Source organism: Hibiscus syriacus, unplaced genomic scaffold (genome assembly GCF_006381635.1).
Source record: "Hibiscus syriacus cultivar Baekdansim isolate YM2019G1 unplaced genomic scaffold, ASM638163v2 tig00111810_pilon, whole genome shotgun sequence".
Taxonomy (NCBI): domain Eukaryota; kingdom Viridiplantae; phylum Streptophyta; class Magnoliopsida; order Malvales; family Malvaceae; genus Hibiscus; species Hibiscus syriacus.
Window position 1 is genome coordinate 5,875 of NW_024063186.1, and position 18,459 is coordinate 24,333.

At 32.0% G+C, this 18,459-nt stretch overlaps 1 protein-coding gene and 1 pseudogene across 2 annotated transcripts; both read left to right on the forward strand.

Annotated features, from left to right (window-relative positions):
* The first annotated feature begins 5,058 nt into the window (after positions 1 to 5,058).
* On the forward strand, positions 5,059 to 12,726 carry LOC120171030 (acyl carrier protein 2, mitochondrial-like). 2 transcript variants are annotated; one of them, XM_039178843.1, is made up of 3 exons: positions 5,060 to 5,362; positions 6,892 to 7,059; positions 12,478 to 12,726. In XM_039178843.1, exons 1-3 carry the CDS (start codon positions 5,138 to 5,140, stop codon positions 12,484 to 12,486), a joined length of 402 nt encoding a protein of 133 aa, XP_039034774.1. In that variant the 5' UTR covers positions 5,060 to 5,137; the 3' UTR covers positions 12,487 to 12,726. The 2 variants fall into 2 exon arrangements, with proteins under 2 accessions (XP_039034775.1, XP_039034774.1); XM_039178844.1 differs by lacking the exon at positions 12,478 to 12,726 and having other exon boundaries at positions 5,059 to 5,362; positions 6,892 to 7,068.
* Positions 10,302 to 12,723, forward strand: LOC120171029 (annotated as a pseudogene).
* Positions 12,727 to 18,459: the final 5,733 nt, after the last annotated feature.

An 18,459-nucleotide genomic window follows, 5' to 3' on the forward strand; every position in this document is an offset into this window, starting at 1 on the left:
TAAACTCTAAAAGTTTTTAATTTTAGAAATCCTAGAGACTTCAGGGACTAAGTCTGTAGTTAAACCATTTTACCACATTTCTCTTCTTTCCTCTCCTTCTGGCCTCCGCCGCATTATTGCTTTCAATCCGGTAAGTTATGGTTTTGATTCAAAACCACTCGATTTCAGGCCATTTCCATGTTTTGATCCAAGAAATTTCAACCTTTTTGGATGTTTTTCCAATAAAATAAGTTAATTTTGAATATATACACAGGAATGGTGCATGGTGGTTAGTGGGAAGGGGTTTTACTTTTACATTCACTTATTACTACATCGTGCGTTTGGTTCGTAGAATCTTACATTATAAAAAGGATTTTTTCCTGAATTGTATTCTCACATTTGGTTCACAGAATCTTACATTATCGGAAATATTCTTTTCCCAATAGTAGCATTTTTTTGTTAAAATTGTGAGAATGTCATTACCTCCTAATTCTTAGGTAATCTTACATTCTCGTCTCTTGGACAAGAATATCATTGGACTAATGAATTCTTTTTATAATAATCCTTCTAAATTCTTATTTTTTGTACTTTACTCAAAATTATAAAAATAATAATAATATACATAGAGTTTGATTTACTAAAATATTAATAATTTTGAGAATTTAAAATATTTTATATTTTTAATATTCAATATTTTACTATTTATAATTTATGGGATGAAAATAATATTATTATAAAATATAATTATTTAAAATAATATTTTATTACCATAATATTATTTTTATATTATATATATTTTATAAAAATAAATGATATTTATGAACATTATTTAAAAATATAAATTTAATATAGTAATTATTATTAATTATATATTAAATGTAATTTCTCCTTAAAAGTTAGATAGTATAACGATTAAAATATTTTTTATGAATTTTAATTTAAATATTTATAATTAATATTAAGTTTAACTTTAAAAAATATATATTACAAGGATAATTTGGTAAATATACATCCAAGTAATCTTATATTCCTTCAACTACACATTATAATCTAACATTCATGCTAAACAAACCAAACAAGTAATACAATATTCTCATATTACATTTTAGTAATATTATACCCGAAGGTAATCTTATATTCCGTAAATCAAACGTCTCGTATGGGTGATATTTTCCAGTAGAAGGTATTTCATGAAGTTGTCTAAGCAATAACACAATATCAAGGAAAAATAATGAAATATAGTGTTAGTCGTACAAAACTCCTGTTTGTTGACGAGGAAGGAGCGGCCGAGGGAATGGGTGGAAGGATTGTGGGTAAGCTTGAAGTTGGGGTTCGACGTCGTTGATGGAGGCAGAGGTGCAGTTGACAAGCATAGGATTCATCTAGGACTTGACCCAAATCAGGGTCAGTCCAATGAGTTTTAATGCTCTGGTCGTGATAATAATTTTATGCCCTTATACTTGTTCTACAACTCAGAGAAATTGATGCTTGGACCAAATTTTCTCGATGTGATTTAGTGGTGGAAAGGAAAGGTTCATACCCATCCCTAAAGTGATTCATGTTCAATTGGCTGCTGCTCATATCTTAGAATACATCGAATCCGTGTTTGTAATCTGATGATCTGATTCAGCTCGAGGGTTTCTGATTGAATGAGTCAATTGAAACATTTTTGAAATGAGTCAGCTTCTGTACAACAACAAATGCTTCATACGGCTTCTCGTCTGTCGTGGATATCTCATATACGTTAAAATCATTACGAATGCTATTGCTTCAATCCACTTCCTTTTACTTCTGTTTTCGTACGTCCCTTTATACTTCACTGCAGAAGACTACAGATCTGCAAGCATTTCAAGCTTTAGTTTGCGGGAAAAATAAACATGTTTATTATTGGTAATTGTATCTTGTTGAAGCATATTAGGTATTTAGTTAACTGGGATGAAAGTACGAAAGTGCTATTTAGAGAGATGTATGATTGTAATTATATTTAAATATTTAAGAGATTATTATACTATTATCTCGAGTTAGATCAGATTAATTTTTCACCTTAAATCTGAGTTTGATCCAATCTTTTTGTTCAAGTTTGGGTGGAGCTTCCTAAACTTTGGTCGGTCGACGATGAAGGTATTCAGTTCAATACAGATCCAAAGGCCAATTGTTGCTGGCGTCCCTTGACATAGTTCGGTGGCTTCTAGAGTCCTTAAATTTGTTTGGTTTCATATTAATCAAAATTATTTCTCCCAATTATAGTACCCTTCTTGCAGACCAGATTACAGCGGCCCTGATTAATATAGGAAGACATGTATTGGATCGGCCTAATTACATTACCCTTCATATGGTTAATGCAGACAGACTAATATATAGTCCAAGGCCTATCCTTATGACTCAGAGAAATGAAGTTGTAGAACTAGTTTTAATGCCCCGGTCTCAAAACTGATGTCCTGGGCTAAGGCCCATATGGCACATGTATTGGGTCGGACTTGACCCGAGTGTAGTGATTCGATATGTTTACGATTACCAGCAGATGAAGCTTGAAGGTTAGGTCGTTGCTCGATGATAACGCCGTTCTTTGATTTCTAAGTTCTATCTTTTTTTAAGGGTAAATTATACTAATGGTCACTAATGTTTGGATAAGTTTTCATTTTCATCACTAATGTTTTAAAAATTAAAATCGATCACTAAAGTTATCGTTTGTTACAAATTGGTCACTCGCCATTAACAGACGTGACGAAAAACACACGTAGAATGTTAACATGCTTACCTAGATGGTATAATTACACAAATAGTCTATGTTATTTATATATTCTTTCAATTTGATCCTAGTTTTAAGAAATTAAAATAAATTTACCTACGAATCACGAGGTGTCATATGTTATTGGTTACACACCTGTCATGACACATGTTATCATTTGATTGAAAGATTAAATTTATTTTAATTTAATATATTTATATTTCACAAATCAGATTGTGACACGTGTCACCCTCTTGTTGGAAGAAAATAAAGCAACAAAGAAGCAAATGAGGGAATTCAAACATAGGACCCTTGAGTGAAATATTGCAAGCCAAACCATTGAGCCAAGGCAATCATTTGATATATTTTGGACAACAAATGGTATATATCTTGTATCTTAGTATGTAAATGTTTTACTCAAAATTAATAATATGTTATATATCTTAAATTTTAAAATTATGTCTTTATTTTTTAAAACTTATTAAATATTATTAAATATTTTTGTTTGCAATAATTATTTTGCATCTCTATTATGTATATTTTCTAATCTTTGCATCATCTTTAAAAATTAATTTTAACTTTTTTTACTATAAAACAATATTTTATTATCTACACGTTTAAAATTTTAATTTAAAGTATTAAAGTTATTGTTGGTGACTAAATATTTTGGTTTAAACAAATTTAGGTCCTCTTAATTTTGAGCTTGAACAAATTAATCTCTCTTAAAATATTTTTTTATGAAATTTTGTATAATTCTTTTAAACACTTATAGAATCTAAATGTAAAAGTAATATATTTTTATATTAATTTAATAGTAAAATATTAAAATATATTTCAATTTAAGATATTTTAAAAAATATATTTTTAAGTGATGATAAAGTTAAAATATATATTTTTACATGAAAATAAAAATAAAATATATTTAATAAATAAAGACAAAAATAAACATATTTAATACGTTAAAAAAAATAAAGAGATAATTTTAAAAATTAAGATATATAACATATTATTAATTTCGAGTAAAACATTTACATACTAAGAGATAAGATATATACCATTTATTATCCAAAATGGTTGTCTTGGCTCAATGGTTTGACTTGTAATATTTCACTCAAGGGTCCTATGTTCAAATCCCCACTTGCTTCTTTATTGTTTTATTTTCTTCCAACCAGAGGGTGACATGTGTCACTATAATTAGTAGAAAATAAATATATTAAATTAAAAATAAAATAAAATAAATTTACTCTTCCAATCAAATGATAACATGTGTCATGGCAGGTGTGTAACCAATGACTCATGACACCTCTTGATTCGTAGGTAAATTTATTTTAATTTATTAAAACTATGATCAATTTGAAAGAATATATTAATAACATGGACTATTTGTGTAATTATACCATTCGGGTAAGCCTGTTAACAGTCCACGTGTGTTTTTCGTCATGCCTGTTAACAGTCCACGTGTGTTTTTCGTCATGCCTGTTAACGACGAGTGGTCGATTTGTAACAAACGATAACGTTAGTGATCAATTTTTAACTTTTGAAACATCAGTGGTAAAAACAATAACTTACCCAAACATTAGTGACTCTTGGAGTAGTTTACCCTTTTAAATAATTTTTTAAATAATAAAACAAGTTTCTATTCTTTTTCCGGTTTTAGTCGGTGAGGAGGAGATGGTAGAAGTTAGAGAAATGGGGTAAAATGGTTAACTACAGTCTTAGTCCCTGAATCTCCATGATTTTGAAATTGAAAACTTTTAGAGTTTAGTGATCAAAATAGAAGAGAATAAAATAGTTGATGATGAATGGTGTAATTTACCCAAAAAGAATTAAAGGAATCATTTGTCAATGATAGAAAACGTTAGTCGGTCATATTGAGTTTTTTTTTTTTAAATTGGAGGGCAACATTAATCCAAAAAAATAATATGAGGGCCATATTGTTTTTTTAAAGTTCAAGGACCTCAATTGCCTTTTTGCCTAAATATAAATATTTTTTATACTTCAATTTAAAAATTAAAACTTTAATATTTATATTTTTCTGAGTTGCTCGCAAGTTTTGAAGTCATGTATCAAAATAGTTTGTTTCGACTCGTTAAGAATTACAGTCGAGTGAACTCGATTCAAGTGTTGAGTGAACTTTGATTAAGTAGAACCCAAGTAGAGTAGCTCATGATTTATCGTCTTATTTACATCTTTACTTGATTGATAATATTTAAATAATTAAATGATCTGATTGACAAAATTAAAATATCAATGTTTAAAATAAAATACCCCAATAGTTAAGTGGTTATGGATATAGCTTATCTTAATAATAAGGAAAAGAACGACGACGTATTTGGCATTGATTTCTGACATTTATCCGCTTCCGAACTCCAAAGCTTCAAAAGGTTTCCGTTTCTCAGTGGAAAGAAGGAAAACAAACCATCTATTGAAATGGCGGCCGTGAGAGGAACACTGTTAAAGCATCTGAGGGTGAACGCTACTCCCCTGCCCCTACTACGCAACCCTAAAACTTTCCCCAATGGGCTCTTTAACCTTACCTTCAACGCCGTACGCTGTTTCTCTGACGTGGTCATGGGCTCATTCCTCGACAAGTCTGAGGTTACCGATCGCGTAGTCTCCGTCGTCAAAAACTTCCAGAAAGTTGACCCTTCCAAGGTGTTTCGCTTCACTTTTTTTCCCTCTTCCTTGAGTTCTTTTGGGTGCAGATGTGTGTGTGTGTTTTGTGGTTTGGGGGAAATTGAGCACTACTTTTGTTGATTAAATTAAATAAATTATGTTAAGGTACTTATTTCGTTCACTCTTTCTTTTCATTATCCAATAGCTTTGTTTAAGTATTATCATGCTCTTCTTTAAAATAAAATAACAGTGATTTGATTCTATCTGTGGTACTGGGAAATATGAGTTTAGGTTTTGGATTGCTCGGTTCACTTTATGATCGGTCTGGTCAGGAGTAAAGGGATTGCATTTCTCTTAAATCAAACCAATCTTTCAATTATTTGGATATAAATTTCCCCATTTTTTGCTTTGATATAATAGCTGTGAACTAATAAAGATTGAGCGTGTTCTAGCATTAGTTCAATGCCTCCAAATTATGTCTTTAAGAGGGAAAATCAATGTGAACTTTCTGAATTGACAAACCCGCGCATAAGAAACTGTGGGTGAGACAATCTGTTTGGTGGTTTGATCTATCAAGTGATTTAGTCTCTTTATAGCTGATTTCTGCATGGTTCATTTTGTGGATTTCTGTGGCTAATAATAAATTGGGGTGCTTGGATGAACGACACACTATCTGCCGGTTTTGGTTGTGGGTTTGAGATCAAATTGAAATAGTAAATTTGCTTTGGCTGCATTGTCAGTTTAAGTTTTTGTAATATTTTTGTTGTCTAGCTCATGATTGATGTACAAACAAGGATGACTTGTATAAGCATGAGGTCAACTTAAATGCTAGTTATAGTTGTAAAGAAGTTTGATTTTACATCTACTTGGAAAGAAAGCTTTTATAACATACAAGCGGACCAGTGTAAATCGGGTGACTTTGGTTGTTGGGTATTCTACTACTTGGAAAGATACTTGTGGATTCATAAGATGCTAGACCTTATCTTAATTAAGCACTGTATCATTTTGTCAAATTATTTCAACATATCTTTGCATGAACTAGCATGGATATGGACACACCGTACTTGTATGACTCAACACAGGCATGGTGACACGGGAATGTAAAGAACTAAGGCAGGATATGACAGTAAAATATTATATATTAATATAAAAATAATGTAAGACTCAAATGTGTCTTGACCATGTCAGTATAAATTTTTTTTTCCTTTCCCCTGCTGTATCCCAGCATATCCCTACATATTTCGGCATGTTGGCTTCATAGCTTTTGCTTGATGTGTCTTTCTGTGAGGAAACTGGAGCCATACAAAAAACTCTTGCTATATCATATCCTTAGTGTTTTTCTTTTCTCCTTCCGTTTATTTTTCTTAACAGTTTTGAAATGACTAAAATGTATCATTTATTAAGTTGTTAGGATTATAATTTCTAGTGAGATCTTCTGACCTATTTACAAAGACTCAAGTGTGAGTGTTGGATACTGGTATCAATTTCTTCCAAGTGGTTTAACATGCTCGAGAATGGATATTCTTGTATAGTTGTTTCATTCTGTTTAGTTTTTTTGTATTTTGCAGGTTATCCCGAATGCCCATTTTCAAAAGGATCTCGGGTTAGATAGTTTGGACACAGTGGAAGTTGTGATGGCCCTTGAAGAAGAATTTGGGTTCGAGATACCTGATAATGAGGCAGAGAAGATCAGCACGATCAATCATGCTGTTGAGTTCATTGCTTCTCACCCTCAGGCAAAGTAGTGGGGAAATTGTGAAATCCCATTATTTCTTTTTCTTTGTTTTCATCGCATGAGACATGAAAGTTGAAACTGCATTCGGGTAATTCCCTTTATATCATTGCCTGAGCAAGTGCCTCTGATATAGATGTTTTTTTATACTTACCTCTTTCAACGCTGCTGTTCCGACTCATAAAATGTACCATTTTGGCGACAAGTGCTATTTCTCTTATTTGCCTTGACAGAATTTCATTTTGAAGTAATAAATTAAGATCAATTTTAATTCGAAAAATTGAAGTATTTAAAATCTGTTTCATGTTTGAATTTGGCTCCAAGTATCAAAACATCTTTAACTGAATACTCGAAATGTGCATATTGAATCCATTAGATTCAAACGTCCACTTTATCCACGAGTATGTTGGTGGATTTTCAGGAGTTTGATGTTTTGTTACAGTTCGTTTGTCGATTATGTTGGTGGCTATATTCTGTTGTAGTTCGTTTGTAGATGTAATCTATTCGTATCTTTTGTTTGAGTTTTTTTTGTACGAGTTTTTCACATTTTTATTGTATGCTATTTGTATAATCTCAAGTAATTAGTTTCTTATCTCAATGGCTATAGGAGGATATGTGTTTAGTTTATTATTATGATTATAAACATTTATTACAACTTTATATTATTTTATATTTTTAATAAAACTAAATGCTTCTATTTCTATAAAAAAAACACTTAGACTTGACATGTAAAATTTTATCCTTATTTAATTTTATTGGCGTTATATTTTTTTAACATATTAGATATAAACTCCATATAAAAAGACGCTCATTCTTATAATTGATTTTTTTAAATATAAAAGAAGCACATTATTTTCGATTAAGTTAAAAGTGATTACAAAGTAATATCTATTTTATATACTCTTTAATCATTTGACAATGAAAGTTCAATTACTCTTGCTACAATTGTTAGTGTTCAAATATGAGACCTCTAGGAATAACAATCATTCCTTCAACCATTAAAATAATTTGATTCATTAAAAAATACATATTCCTACAATTGGTTAATATATTTTAAATATGTTCATTGTCGAATTATGACCTTTTTCTTTTAAATTTAATTTAAACTGATATTTAATATCTAAATAAGTTTCGTTAAACACATCAAATCAGAATTTCGTATAACAAAACACACATTTATAATCTGAGTAACATATTTTAAATATACTCATCGTTAAATTGGAACCGATGCTTTTCTTTTAAAGTTAATTTTAACTGATACTTTACACCTTAATTAACTACCTAACTGATGGAAATACGGTATAAACCCTAGTCGCTCTCTCCCTCCCTCTTTCCTTCTCCTTTATTTTTCTTTGCAATTTGTGTCAATTTCTATAAATCAAATCAATTTTTATTTCTTTAATTTTGTTTAGCCGACAGTGACATCATTTTTGATACTGTTTGTCGACCGCCGATTGTCTTTTTTCATTTTTTTTAGTTTTTTTAATAAGAATAAGTTTGTCTTATTGGCAAGTTTATCTATGTCTTTATGGCAAGTTTATCTCTGTCTTTTTAGTACGTTTTTCTTTGCGTTTTGGTAGTTATCGGTCGTTTAGCCGTTGTTTTCGTTTATCTTTTTTTTTCTGGGTTAGATTTGACATCGCCATGACTGATCAAGATGACGCTTATTTATTATTATGTTGATCTTCCTTGCTTTAGACCCTCGGATTAATTTGGATACGTGGTTTGCGCTCGTGGATAGTTTTCTCACATCACTTGACTCTGATTTGCGATTTGTCGATGGTCTTTCAGTAGTTTTATACCCTTTTGTGGTTCGTTTGTCAATGCAGACAAATTTGTTTGTATCTTTATTTTGTTCGAGCATTGGTTATGTTTTTTAACATTTTCCTATTATGGTCATTATGTGATCTAATTTCCTATTTTGTGGTTCGTTTGTCAATGGTTATAGGAAAAAAACCTAGGATTATAACTTAGTTTACGTTTACTGTTATACTGATAAATATTCATTGTAATTCTGGATATTTTCTATTTTTAATAAAACTTTGGCTTAATATAAAAATAAGTGTCCCAACTATGTCTCGAAAAATATTTTAGTACCTAAAGAATTTTTGCTAAAAATAAGTGTCTAATGTTTCAAACGGTATATTTTTAGGTGTCCGGAAGTTAACCGCCATTAAATATCTCTGTTAAGTGACACATTTCACGTCTGTTAATTTTGACATTTTTTTAAACATTAAATTTTTTTTAAAAAAAAAGAACAACCCCTACCTGTCGTGTGCTCTCCCCCTTTCCTCCTTCCAAAAGTGGTTGGTCGGCCAACGGTGACCGTCACCGCCACCTTAATCATCACTTGCGTCGACCCCCGATCAAACCTCCATTGGTATTTCGTCGTAATATGCTATCGTTTGTCATGGAGAGCGTTCAAAGTTTCGTCGGATTTTAAGCCACCGTCTTTGTTTTTCGTCAATTTTGGTTGATTCCGACATCATAAGCCACATCGCCACCACCATTCGAACCATCGTGCTATTCCGATCAAAACCCAACCATTCGACGACGACAATGATGGCCAGAGATGGCCAACAACTGTTTGGGCTAAGAAATTGAAATTGGGAATTAGGGTTTTGAATATTGTGGTTGTGGATTTTAGATATAGGGATTTTGGGTAACGATAAAGACGATGATTGATCAATGGGTGGTTGATCGGGTGACCACTCGGCAATGACTCTGGTGGTCGGAGATGGCCGGCGATGGTTGGTGATGGGGTTGAAATGAGAGATTTTAGTTTTTTAATTTCAGCAAAAATTTGGGTTTTTTATAAACAAATTAAACTTTTTTCTTTTTTAATTAAAAATAATTTATTATTATTTAAATTAAAACATAAACGGTAGACACCTAAAAGTATAACCGAGAAAACGTTACACACATATTTTAACGAAAAATTCTTTAAACACTAAAATATTTTTCAAGACATAATTCAAACAATTACTTTTGTATTAAGCTTAAAACTATTCGCTTTCTAAAAAAAACTACTAAGCTGATGGAAGAATCTCATTGATATAATTTTAATTGTTTGAGGATTCTATTAGAGCTTTTAGGAACCAGTTTATAATACTAGTGATAATCCAGGGATGTTTAACGAAACTAACCCATTTCCCGTTAAATCGCTAAAGAAGAAAATGCGACGTCGTATTTGTCGCTGATTTTTCTTCCACTCGTTCCCTAAGCCACAAAAGCCAAAAAAGTTTGCATTTCTCATACTATGGGCTTTGAGAACGAAAAAAAAAAGGTTTATTCCGAGTTTCCAGCAGAGAAGAGAAAGGGAAGAGGGCTATCTACTGAAAATACGTCGGTAAGAGGAGCTTTGCTTAAGCACCTGAGGGTGAACGCAACGTCCTTGTCACTGCTCCGTAACCCAAATCCTACCCCTAACGGCCTCTTCGCTCTCACCTTCAACGCCATAAGGCGCGGTTTCTCCGACGAGGTCATGGGCTCTTTCCTCGACAAATCTGAGGTTACCGATCGCGTCCTCTGCGTCGTCAAAAACTTTCAGAAAGTTGATCCTTCCAAGGTCTTTTCTTATTTACTTCACTCGAACTCTTTTGATCGTATGTTATTTGTGTATAATATAATTCGTGGATAATTAGACACAAGATCTGTTGATTAAATGAAATGAATTATAACCATGCACGCACGATATTTTGGGAAATTTTTGTCTGGTCTATCATGTTGCTTTTCTAATTTTCAAATACAATCAGATAGGTTATTCAATTTCATTCAGAAGTGAAGGAATAGGAAATAGATCCTTTTGTTCGATGGACTGGATGTGGTTTTGATTGTGGTTTTGATATCAAAATGAATAATAAATTAGCTTTGGCTGCATTGTTAGTCTGAATTTTTGTAATAGTAGCGATGTGCCGTTGTCTGGACTGTGATTGATGTACTAACGAGGGTGACTTGTATACGCATTTGATCACTTATATGCTAGTTGTAGAAGAAATTTGATTTTACCTTTACAAGGGGAAGAGGTTTTTTAACACAAAAGTGGATCACTGTAAATGAGATGACTGGCTGTTGAATGCTCTTCTACTTGTAAAGATACTTGTAGGTTTGGAAGATGTCAACCCTTATCTTAATGTAGTCAAGCTTCCCACATATTGGGGTTATTATGATTTATAAAACTATTAAATCAGTATAACCTTCTTGGCGACTTGCTTGAATGAGAATGATCCAACACGGACACGTTGAAATGTGAATTTTAAAATTATATTTTTTTCATATAAAAGTATTCAATGTAAATGAAAATATTGTTCTCTTTCATTAGGATAATTGTTTTTCAAAAAATTATATTCTTATCGTATAAATGATTGACTACTGAATTGTTATCAAAATGAAAGACTTTTCATTTACTAAATATTATATATATATATATATATTTATATTTATATTTACAATATTTATTGTCTCTATTTTTTATTTAGTTTTATCTTATTCGTAAATAATTGAAAGAAGAGAAAAAGAGAGGTAAATGACACGGGTCTCCCCTTTCAACATCCAACCACCTTCCCCAACCTCTTCTCCGCTCTCTTGTCTGTAACCTTCTTTTGTTCTCAGTTGTTCAAATCCTGACATCACATTCCCTTGTCTATCATGACTTTCTGTTATGATTCCTTCTAGTTGCATCTTATTCCCCAACCCTCTTTCCTGTTTATTGCATGGTCAGGAAGAAGGAAGGTGTGTGATGGAGCCACCGCCTTTTTTGTTGTACCCCATCAGTGGACAAACGTGTCTTGACCATGTCAGGAAAATTTTAATTTTATGCGTGTTCTTGTATACCCCTACATATGTTTGGTGTGTTGAAGCATGTCTGTATTAAACACCCGTACCCATGGTGGTGCTTCATAGTCTTCTGCTTCTTGTGCCCCTTTGTGAAGAACCTGGAGAAGACTCATCAAACTCTTGTTATATTCTCAGTTTTTTTTTTTCTTTTTCCTCATTTCTTTGCTGAATATAGTAATCTCATTTGGTCTATATTGCTCGAATTTGGGTGCAAGTGTTGGATATGATTATGATATTTTTCTTAGTTTTTAATGTATTTGAAGGTTTCTTGGAGGGTCATACTTGTCCTTATATCAATGTCCAGATATGCTTAGTCGCGAGTACTTCAAAAGAATGAAGTTGTAGTGATATAGCTTTTGGTTGCATGTGAAATCTTGCCTTTTCAAGTGTTATATACTTTTTAGTTTTTCTATTTTGAAGGTTACCCCAAGTGCGCATTTTCAAAAAGATCTCGGGTTAGATAGTTTGGATTGTGGAGGTTGTGATGGCCCTGGAAGAAGAATTTGGGTTTGAGATACCTGATAATGATGCAGACAAGATCAGTTCAATCAATCATGCTGTTGAGTTCATTGCTTCTCACCCTTAGGCAAAGTAGAGGTGAAATTATGAAATTCTACTCTTTTTTTAATTATTTTCACTTTGTTCTCACGAGACATGAAACTGCATCGAGTGATTCCCTAATCTCCCCTCCCAGACAAATGCCTGTAGCGCCATTTGATACCGAGTGTTTGTATTGAGGAGGATTGTTTTTGATATTTACTGCTTCAATGCTGCTGTTCCAATTCATAAAATATTAATCTTTTTAGTGAGAAGCTATTTCGTTTATTTTCCTCGAGAATGTTTCATTTTAAATGAATAAATTTAGATCATGGGGTTAAGAAAATAAGTGTACTTGATCACAGCTTCATTAGTTTGCCATTCCTTGATTTCCTCTGAGAGGAAACTTGGGATTGCATAATTTGGGTTTGAGGACTGGTTCTTGTTAAGCAAAACAAAGAAAAAAGGGATTGCTAAATGATGGTGTCGTGTTGGAGTTGGATTCAATTAGGAAATGAGTTGAATTGAATTTAAAACTCTGTATTTGATTATTGCTACTTGAGGTATTTAATACAATGCTGAGGTTCTAATTCAACTTGATAAACAAATAAGTTCATTAATTTGCTAATAAGAATATCTGATTTTTATTTCCAACCAGTGTAGGATATGCGTGTAAGGCAAGTAAAATATATTGATTGCCACAACTTGCATGAAATTAATCTTCGATTCTCAAACGTAACTGTGTACCGTATTTCGGGTGGGCGGGGAATTGAGATTCGACTTAAATAAAATATTGGGAGTCGCTACCGATAATTTATTTTTCGTAAAATTTTGGTTGATCAGATATCATCTTACCTGATCTGCGTTTTACCAGAAATATGTCGGATTCGGAAGTCGGTTACAATCAATGAAAGGTTAGCACCCTGGAACTGTCCTTTCGGTACTACGTAATTTCCAGTTGTCTTAAAATAAGAAAATTGTAATTTAAATTAAAAAGATAAAATAATAATCTCAATTACTTACCTCCGATCGGTTTTAAAAGTGTACCCTTAAAAAAATCGTGAAACATAATAGAGGAAAAAGTAATGCAAATAAAATAAAGGAAGTAAAATAATAAAATTAAAAACAAGTGCAATAAATAAAATAAGTTAAAGAAAAAAATGAAAGTAAAAAACATAAAAAAATAAATATAAGGAAATGAATAAAGGAAAAAAATAAAAATTAAAATAAATAAAAAATGAAATAAATAAGATAAAGGTAAAAAAATAAACGAAAATAAAATAAAGAAGATAAAAACAAAGTTAAGATAAAGAAAATAATAACTAAATAAAAATAGAAATAGAAAATAAGATAGAATTAATAGAATAAAACAAAATAAAAAACATATATAAAAAATTAAAAATTACTCCATCACTTCATCGAAAATGGAGGGAGAAAAAAAATGTTGGTTAGAAACAAAGAGGGCCTCTAGAGATGATAATTCAAAGTTAATAATAATAATATATATATATATATATATTATAATATTTAATAAAATAATTAAAAACAATAATAAAAGAATATATACATATATACACAAACATTAGGAAAACAAAATAAAAAGAAATAATAAAATATATAATAAGATATAAAGATAAAAAATACAAGGATTAAAATAAAATAAAAATAATATATATATATATAATAACGTTTAAAAAATATTAAAATAAAATAATAATAGGAAATAAATAAATATAAATAACGGATAAAAACAAGTTAAGATAAAGAAACAATAACTAAATAAAAGTAGAAATAAAAAATAAGATAAAATTAAAAGAATAAAACAAAAAAATGAAAGTAAAAACATATATAATAAATATATAAAAAAATTATTACCCCATCACTTCACCGAAAGTGAGGGGAATTGTGGTGAATAAGGACAAATGTGGGAGTTAGGTAAGTGTGTGTAGGTAGTATAATAATAATAAAATATATAATAATAATAATAATAATAAAGACAAAAGATTAAAAAATAAAATAAAAATAATATAATATAATAGTAATAAATAAAAAAACTAAAAATAATAAAAAATATAGAAAGTAAATATATTTATATATATATAATTATAAAATATAATACTTAAATAAAAACCCAAATAAAAATAATTAGGTGCATAAATAAGATATTAATATATATATATATATAATAAATAATATAAAATAATAAAAATAATAATACAAGGATTAAATTGAAAAGGAAAAAAATCATAGGTGAATTTAAAAGGACTTCAGGACTTTAATATGATTTTTGGGAGCCAAATTAAAGCATTTAAAAATATGGGGGACTAAACGAGGATTATCCCATTTTAATTGGAAAACACGCGGGTTTCATGTGTCTCGGGCCGGGTCGATGGGGCTCCACGGGTTTAGTATTTATTTCAAAAAACATACACAAATTTCATTTTTAAAACACTCCTATCAAAAGCCCCCAAACCATTTTCTCTATTTTGTTCTTCGTTTGTTCATCTGAAGGATGAAATGCCACCGTGGTTTCCAGAACCTGGTGGCTCGTCGCCTCGCTAGCCGCCGGTCATTGGCGGCGAAATACGAAAAGTTTATTTTTTTAAAGCTCGCTTTGCACTTATTTCAAATATAAAAATATTTTTTAAAACAAATAAGCCTTGGGAGCTAGATCTACGAAAGGGGATCTTGAAAACGCCCCCTTTCATCGACCATCTTGAAGAAAAAACAAAAAAAAAAATATTAGAAAAGCAACATGCAAAAGGCTAAAACACCGAATCAAGGTAAAATATACCTTCTTATTTCTTTCTGCTTTCGAATGTTACAAGCTTTGAGTACTTAGATCTTACTATTTTTTCATCGGCCATCTCGAAGCAAAATCGAAAAAAAAGATGAGAAAAACAACATGCAAAAGGCTAAAACACCGAATCAAGGTAAAATATATCTTTTTATTTCTTTCTGCTTTCGAATGTTACAAGCTTTGAGTACTTAGATCTTACTATTTGCTACGTATTTTCTCTCGTAATAATCGTGAATATTGTCTGTAAATGTTATATTTATTTATAGGAAAATAAAACACTATTTTTAGTCTCCTAATCGGACTAAAAGTCTAATGTTTGTTGCTTGTTGACATTGATGCCGAGAAATCCGGAGGAGAACGCGGTTGTGAGGCTGGAACGACACTGTGGAGGCATGCGGCGCTGAGAAGAAAAATCTAAAACCCTAATTGGCTCTAGGGTTTCAAACCGAGTCAGTTCGGGTCCACTGTTGGGTGCTCAAACGGGTCGCGGGTTTGTTGTTGGGTTACCCACTCTTTAGGTCTTGTGTAATAGGTTGCTGAGTGTTGGACCACTGTTGGGCTGCCGATTTTAGGGCTTGTAAAATGTAATGTAATAAAGTAAATAATAAATATATAATATATGTTTATTTGCAATATTTTAAATATTATAAATATAACCCATAATACGTAATGGGATGAAATAGAGTATCTTCAGCTGTCCCTCTTTGCTCATTATCGTATAATAAAAATAGAGCAAAGATTAAAAGACATAAATTTCGTCCATATCAGATGTCCTCTATCGTAGAGTTATGATTGGCTTATTAATCTGGATTGTTTCATGAAATGACTCCCTCGTCGTGAGGTTGAGTTGAACTGGAAAATTCTGAGCACGATATCCTTCGTCGCGAAGTTGAAACTAAACTCAAAGTTTTTGCAAGTAGCTCTCTGGATTGTTTTCTAGCCCAAGATACTTCGTCGTGGAGCTGAAACTTGAATTGAAGACTTTGGTGTTGCTGTGTTACAGATGACTCCTTTGTCGTGAAGTTGGGTCAATCTTTTGGGTACGATACCCTTCGTTGTGAAGTTAAAATTCTAGATAGCTCATTCTTCGTGAAGTTGAGCTTTGAATTGAATATCCTTTGTCATGTAGTTGAAATCCAATCTTGTGTAAGTTTTGTTGTTTCGAGTCCAATATCCTTCGCCGTGAAGTTGAAATTGACTCTGAATGAAACGGTAAAGCTCCTCCGTTGTGAAGTTGGGCTTTGAATTGGATATCCTTCATCGTGAAGTTGAAATCCAAGAGTTGCATTGCTGCTTGTGGGCACGATATCCTTCATTGTGAAGTTGAAATCGTGGATGACCCATTCGTTGTGAAATTGAGTCTTGAATTGGATATCCTTCGTCGTGAAGTTGAAATCTAAAAGATGAATGTTGCTGGAACGATATCCTTCGTCATGAAGTTGAAATCGTGGATGACCCCTTCGTTGTGAAGTTGAGTCTTGAATTGGATATCCTTCGTCATGAAGTTGAAATCCAAGTATTGTTTGGCTTCAAGTTAGATATTCTTCGTCGTGAAGTTGAAATCTAATCTCGAGCAAATTGCGTCGCTTCGAGTCTAATATCCTTCGTTGCGAAGTTGAAATTGACTCTAGCTAAAACTTGCAAAGTTATGCATACATGCAATGCTATAGATGCAATGCTCTTAGGTATGCCTAATAATGCATATGTGAAATGTGTTATTTTGGGCTCTGGAGAGAAATCTCGATTTACGGTTGCCTGTCTGGAATCATGCTTTTAAAATCTTGAAGTTCTGATTCTTGATCTTGAATTCTTCAACGTTCAAATTTGACGTGCACGTTTTATTTTTCTCTTGATTCGGGAAATGCTTCTCGACCATCTCAAGTATGTGCATTAGCCTCTTTCGGGTACCTGTACTTTTCAACGAATCTTTGTACAGTAATATGCAATTATCCTTTGTAGAAGTAAATAAACCATTAGGTTTAAGTTCAATCCAATATGCTTAAAAGAAATTGATTTAGAGAAAAAATTATCTTTATTCATAAGAGAAAAAGAACAAATAATACATGACAAACATTCTGGAAAATGAATACATGATGAAGTGTGAATGAATGTCTTAGATCTCGATAATGTGGGCACTGTTGAACTGATAAGCCGTTAGGTGACCTTGAATGCAGCCTTTGTCAAGGAATCTTCGAAAATGCGACAACGTTCTGAAGATTACAACCTTTCTCTGACTCGTTGAGTCTGTAGAAGATTCAGATGTCGGAATGTTTCCATTGTCTGGATTTATTGAATCAATATCCAAATTGCTCTTTTGGGGTTTTCAACTTGGACCCATCATTGGTTGCAAGACGCCCTTTATGGGCTTTCATCTTAAACCCACCTTATTCTTTTTTCTTTTTTTGTTATTTTTCTCTTTTTTCAATTTAGGGCACCATTTCGAGTTTTAACCCTAAACATTTTTTTCTTTTTCTTTTTCGACTTAGAATGCCCTCTCGGGTTTTCATCCTAAGCGAAGTATTTCTTGACTGCATCTGAATTGACAGGATGTGGCAGTTCTGGTCTGTCCATTTCAGTCAGGACAAGGGTTCCTCCGGAAAAGGCCTTTTTCACGACATAAGGTTCTTCCTAATTTGGCATCCATTTTCCTCGGAAATCTTTCTGGACTGGCCAAATTCTCTTTAGCACCAGATCTCCTTCACGTAATATTCTCAGGCGCACGTTCTTGTCCTGTGCTCGAATCATTCGTTTCTGATAGATTTTTCCGTGATGAATGACTTTCAATCTCTTTTCATCTATCAGGTTTAGCTGATCATATCGGGATTGCACCAATTTTGCATCATCCAACTTGACTTCTGTCAAGACCCGAAGTGACAGAATCTCTACTTTAATGGGTAGCACTATTTTCATTCCATAAGCTAGTGAAAATGGAGTTTCCCCAGTTGAGGTTCGTACTGAGGTTCGATAAGCGAACAAAGCGAAAGACAATTTGTCGTGCCAATCCTTGTAAGTCTTAGTTGTTTTCTCCACTATCTTTTTGATGTTTGTGTTTGCTGCTTCTGCTGCTCCGTTCATCTTTGGTCTATAAACAGTAGAATTGTGATACTTTATGTTGAATTGCTCATAATCAGCATTCATCATTTTGTTGTTCAGGTTTGTAGCATTGTCGGTAATGATCCTTTCAGGTAAACCATACCGACATATGATCTCTTTCTTCAGAAACTTACAAAT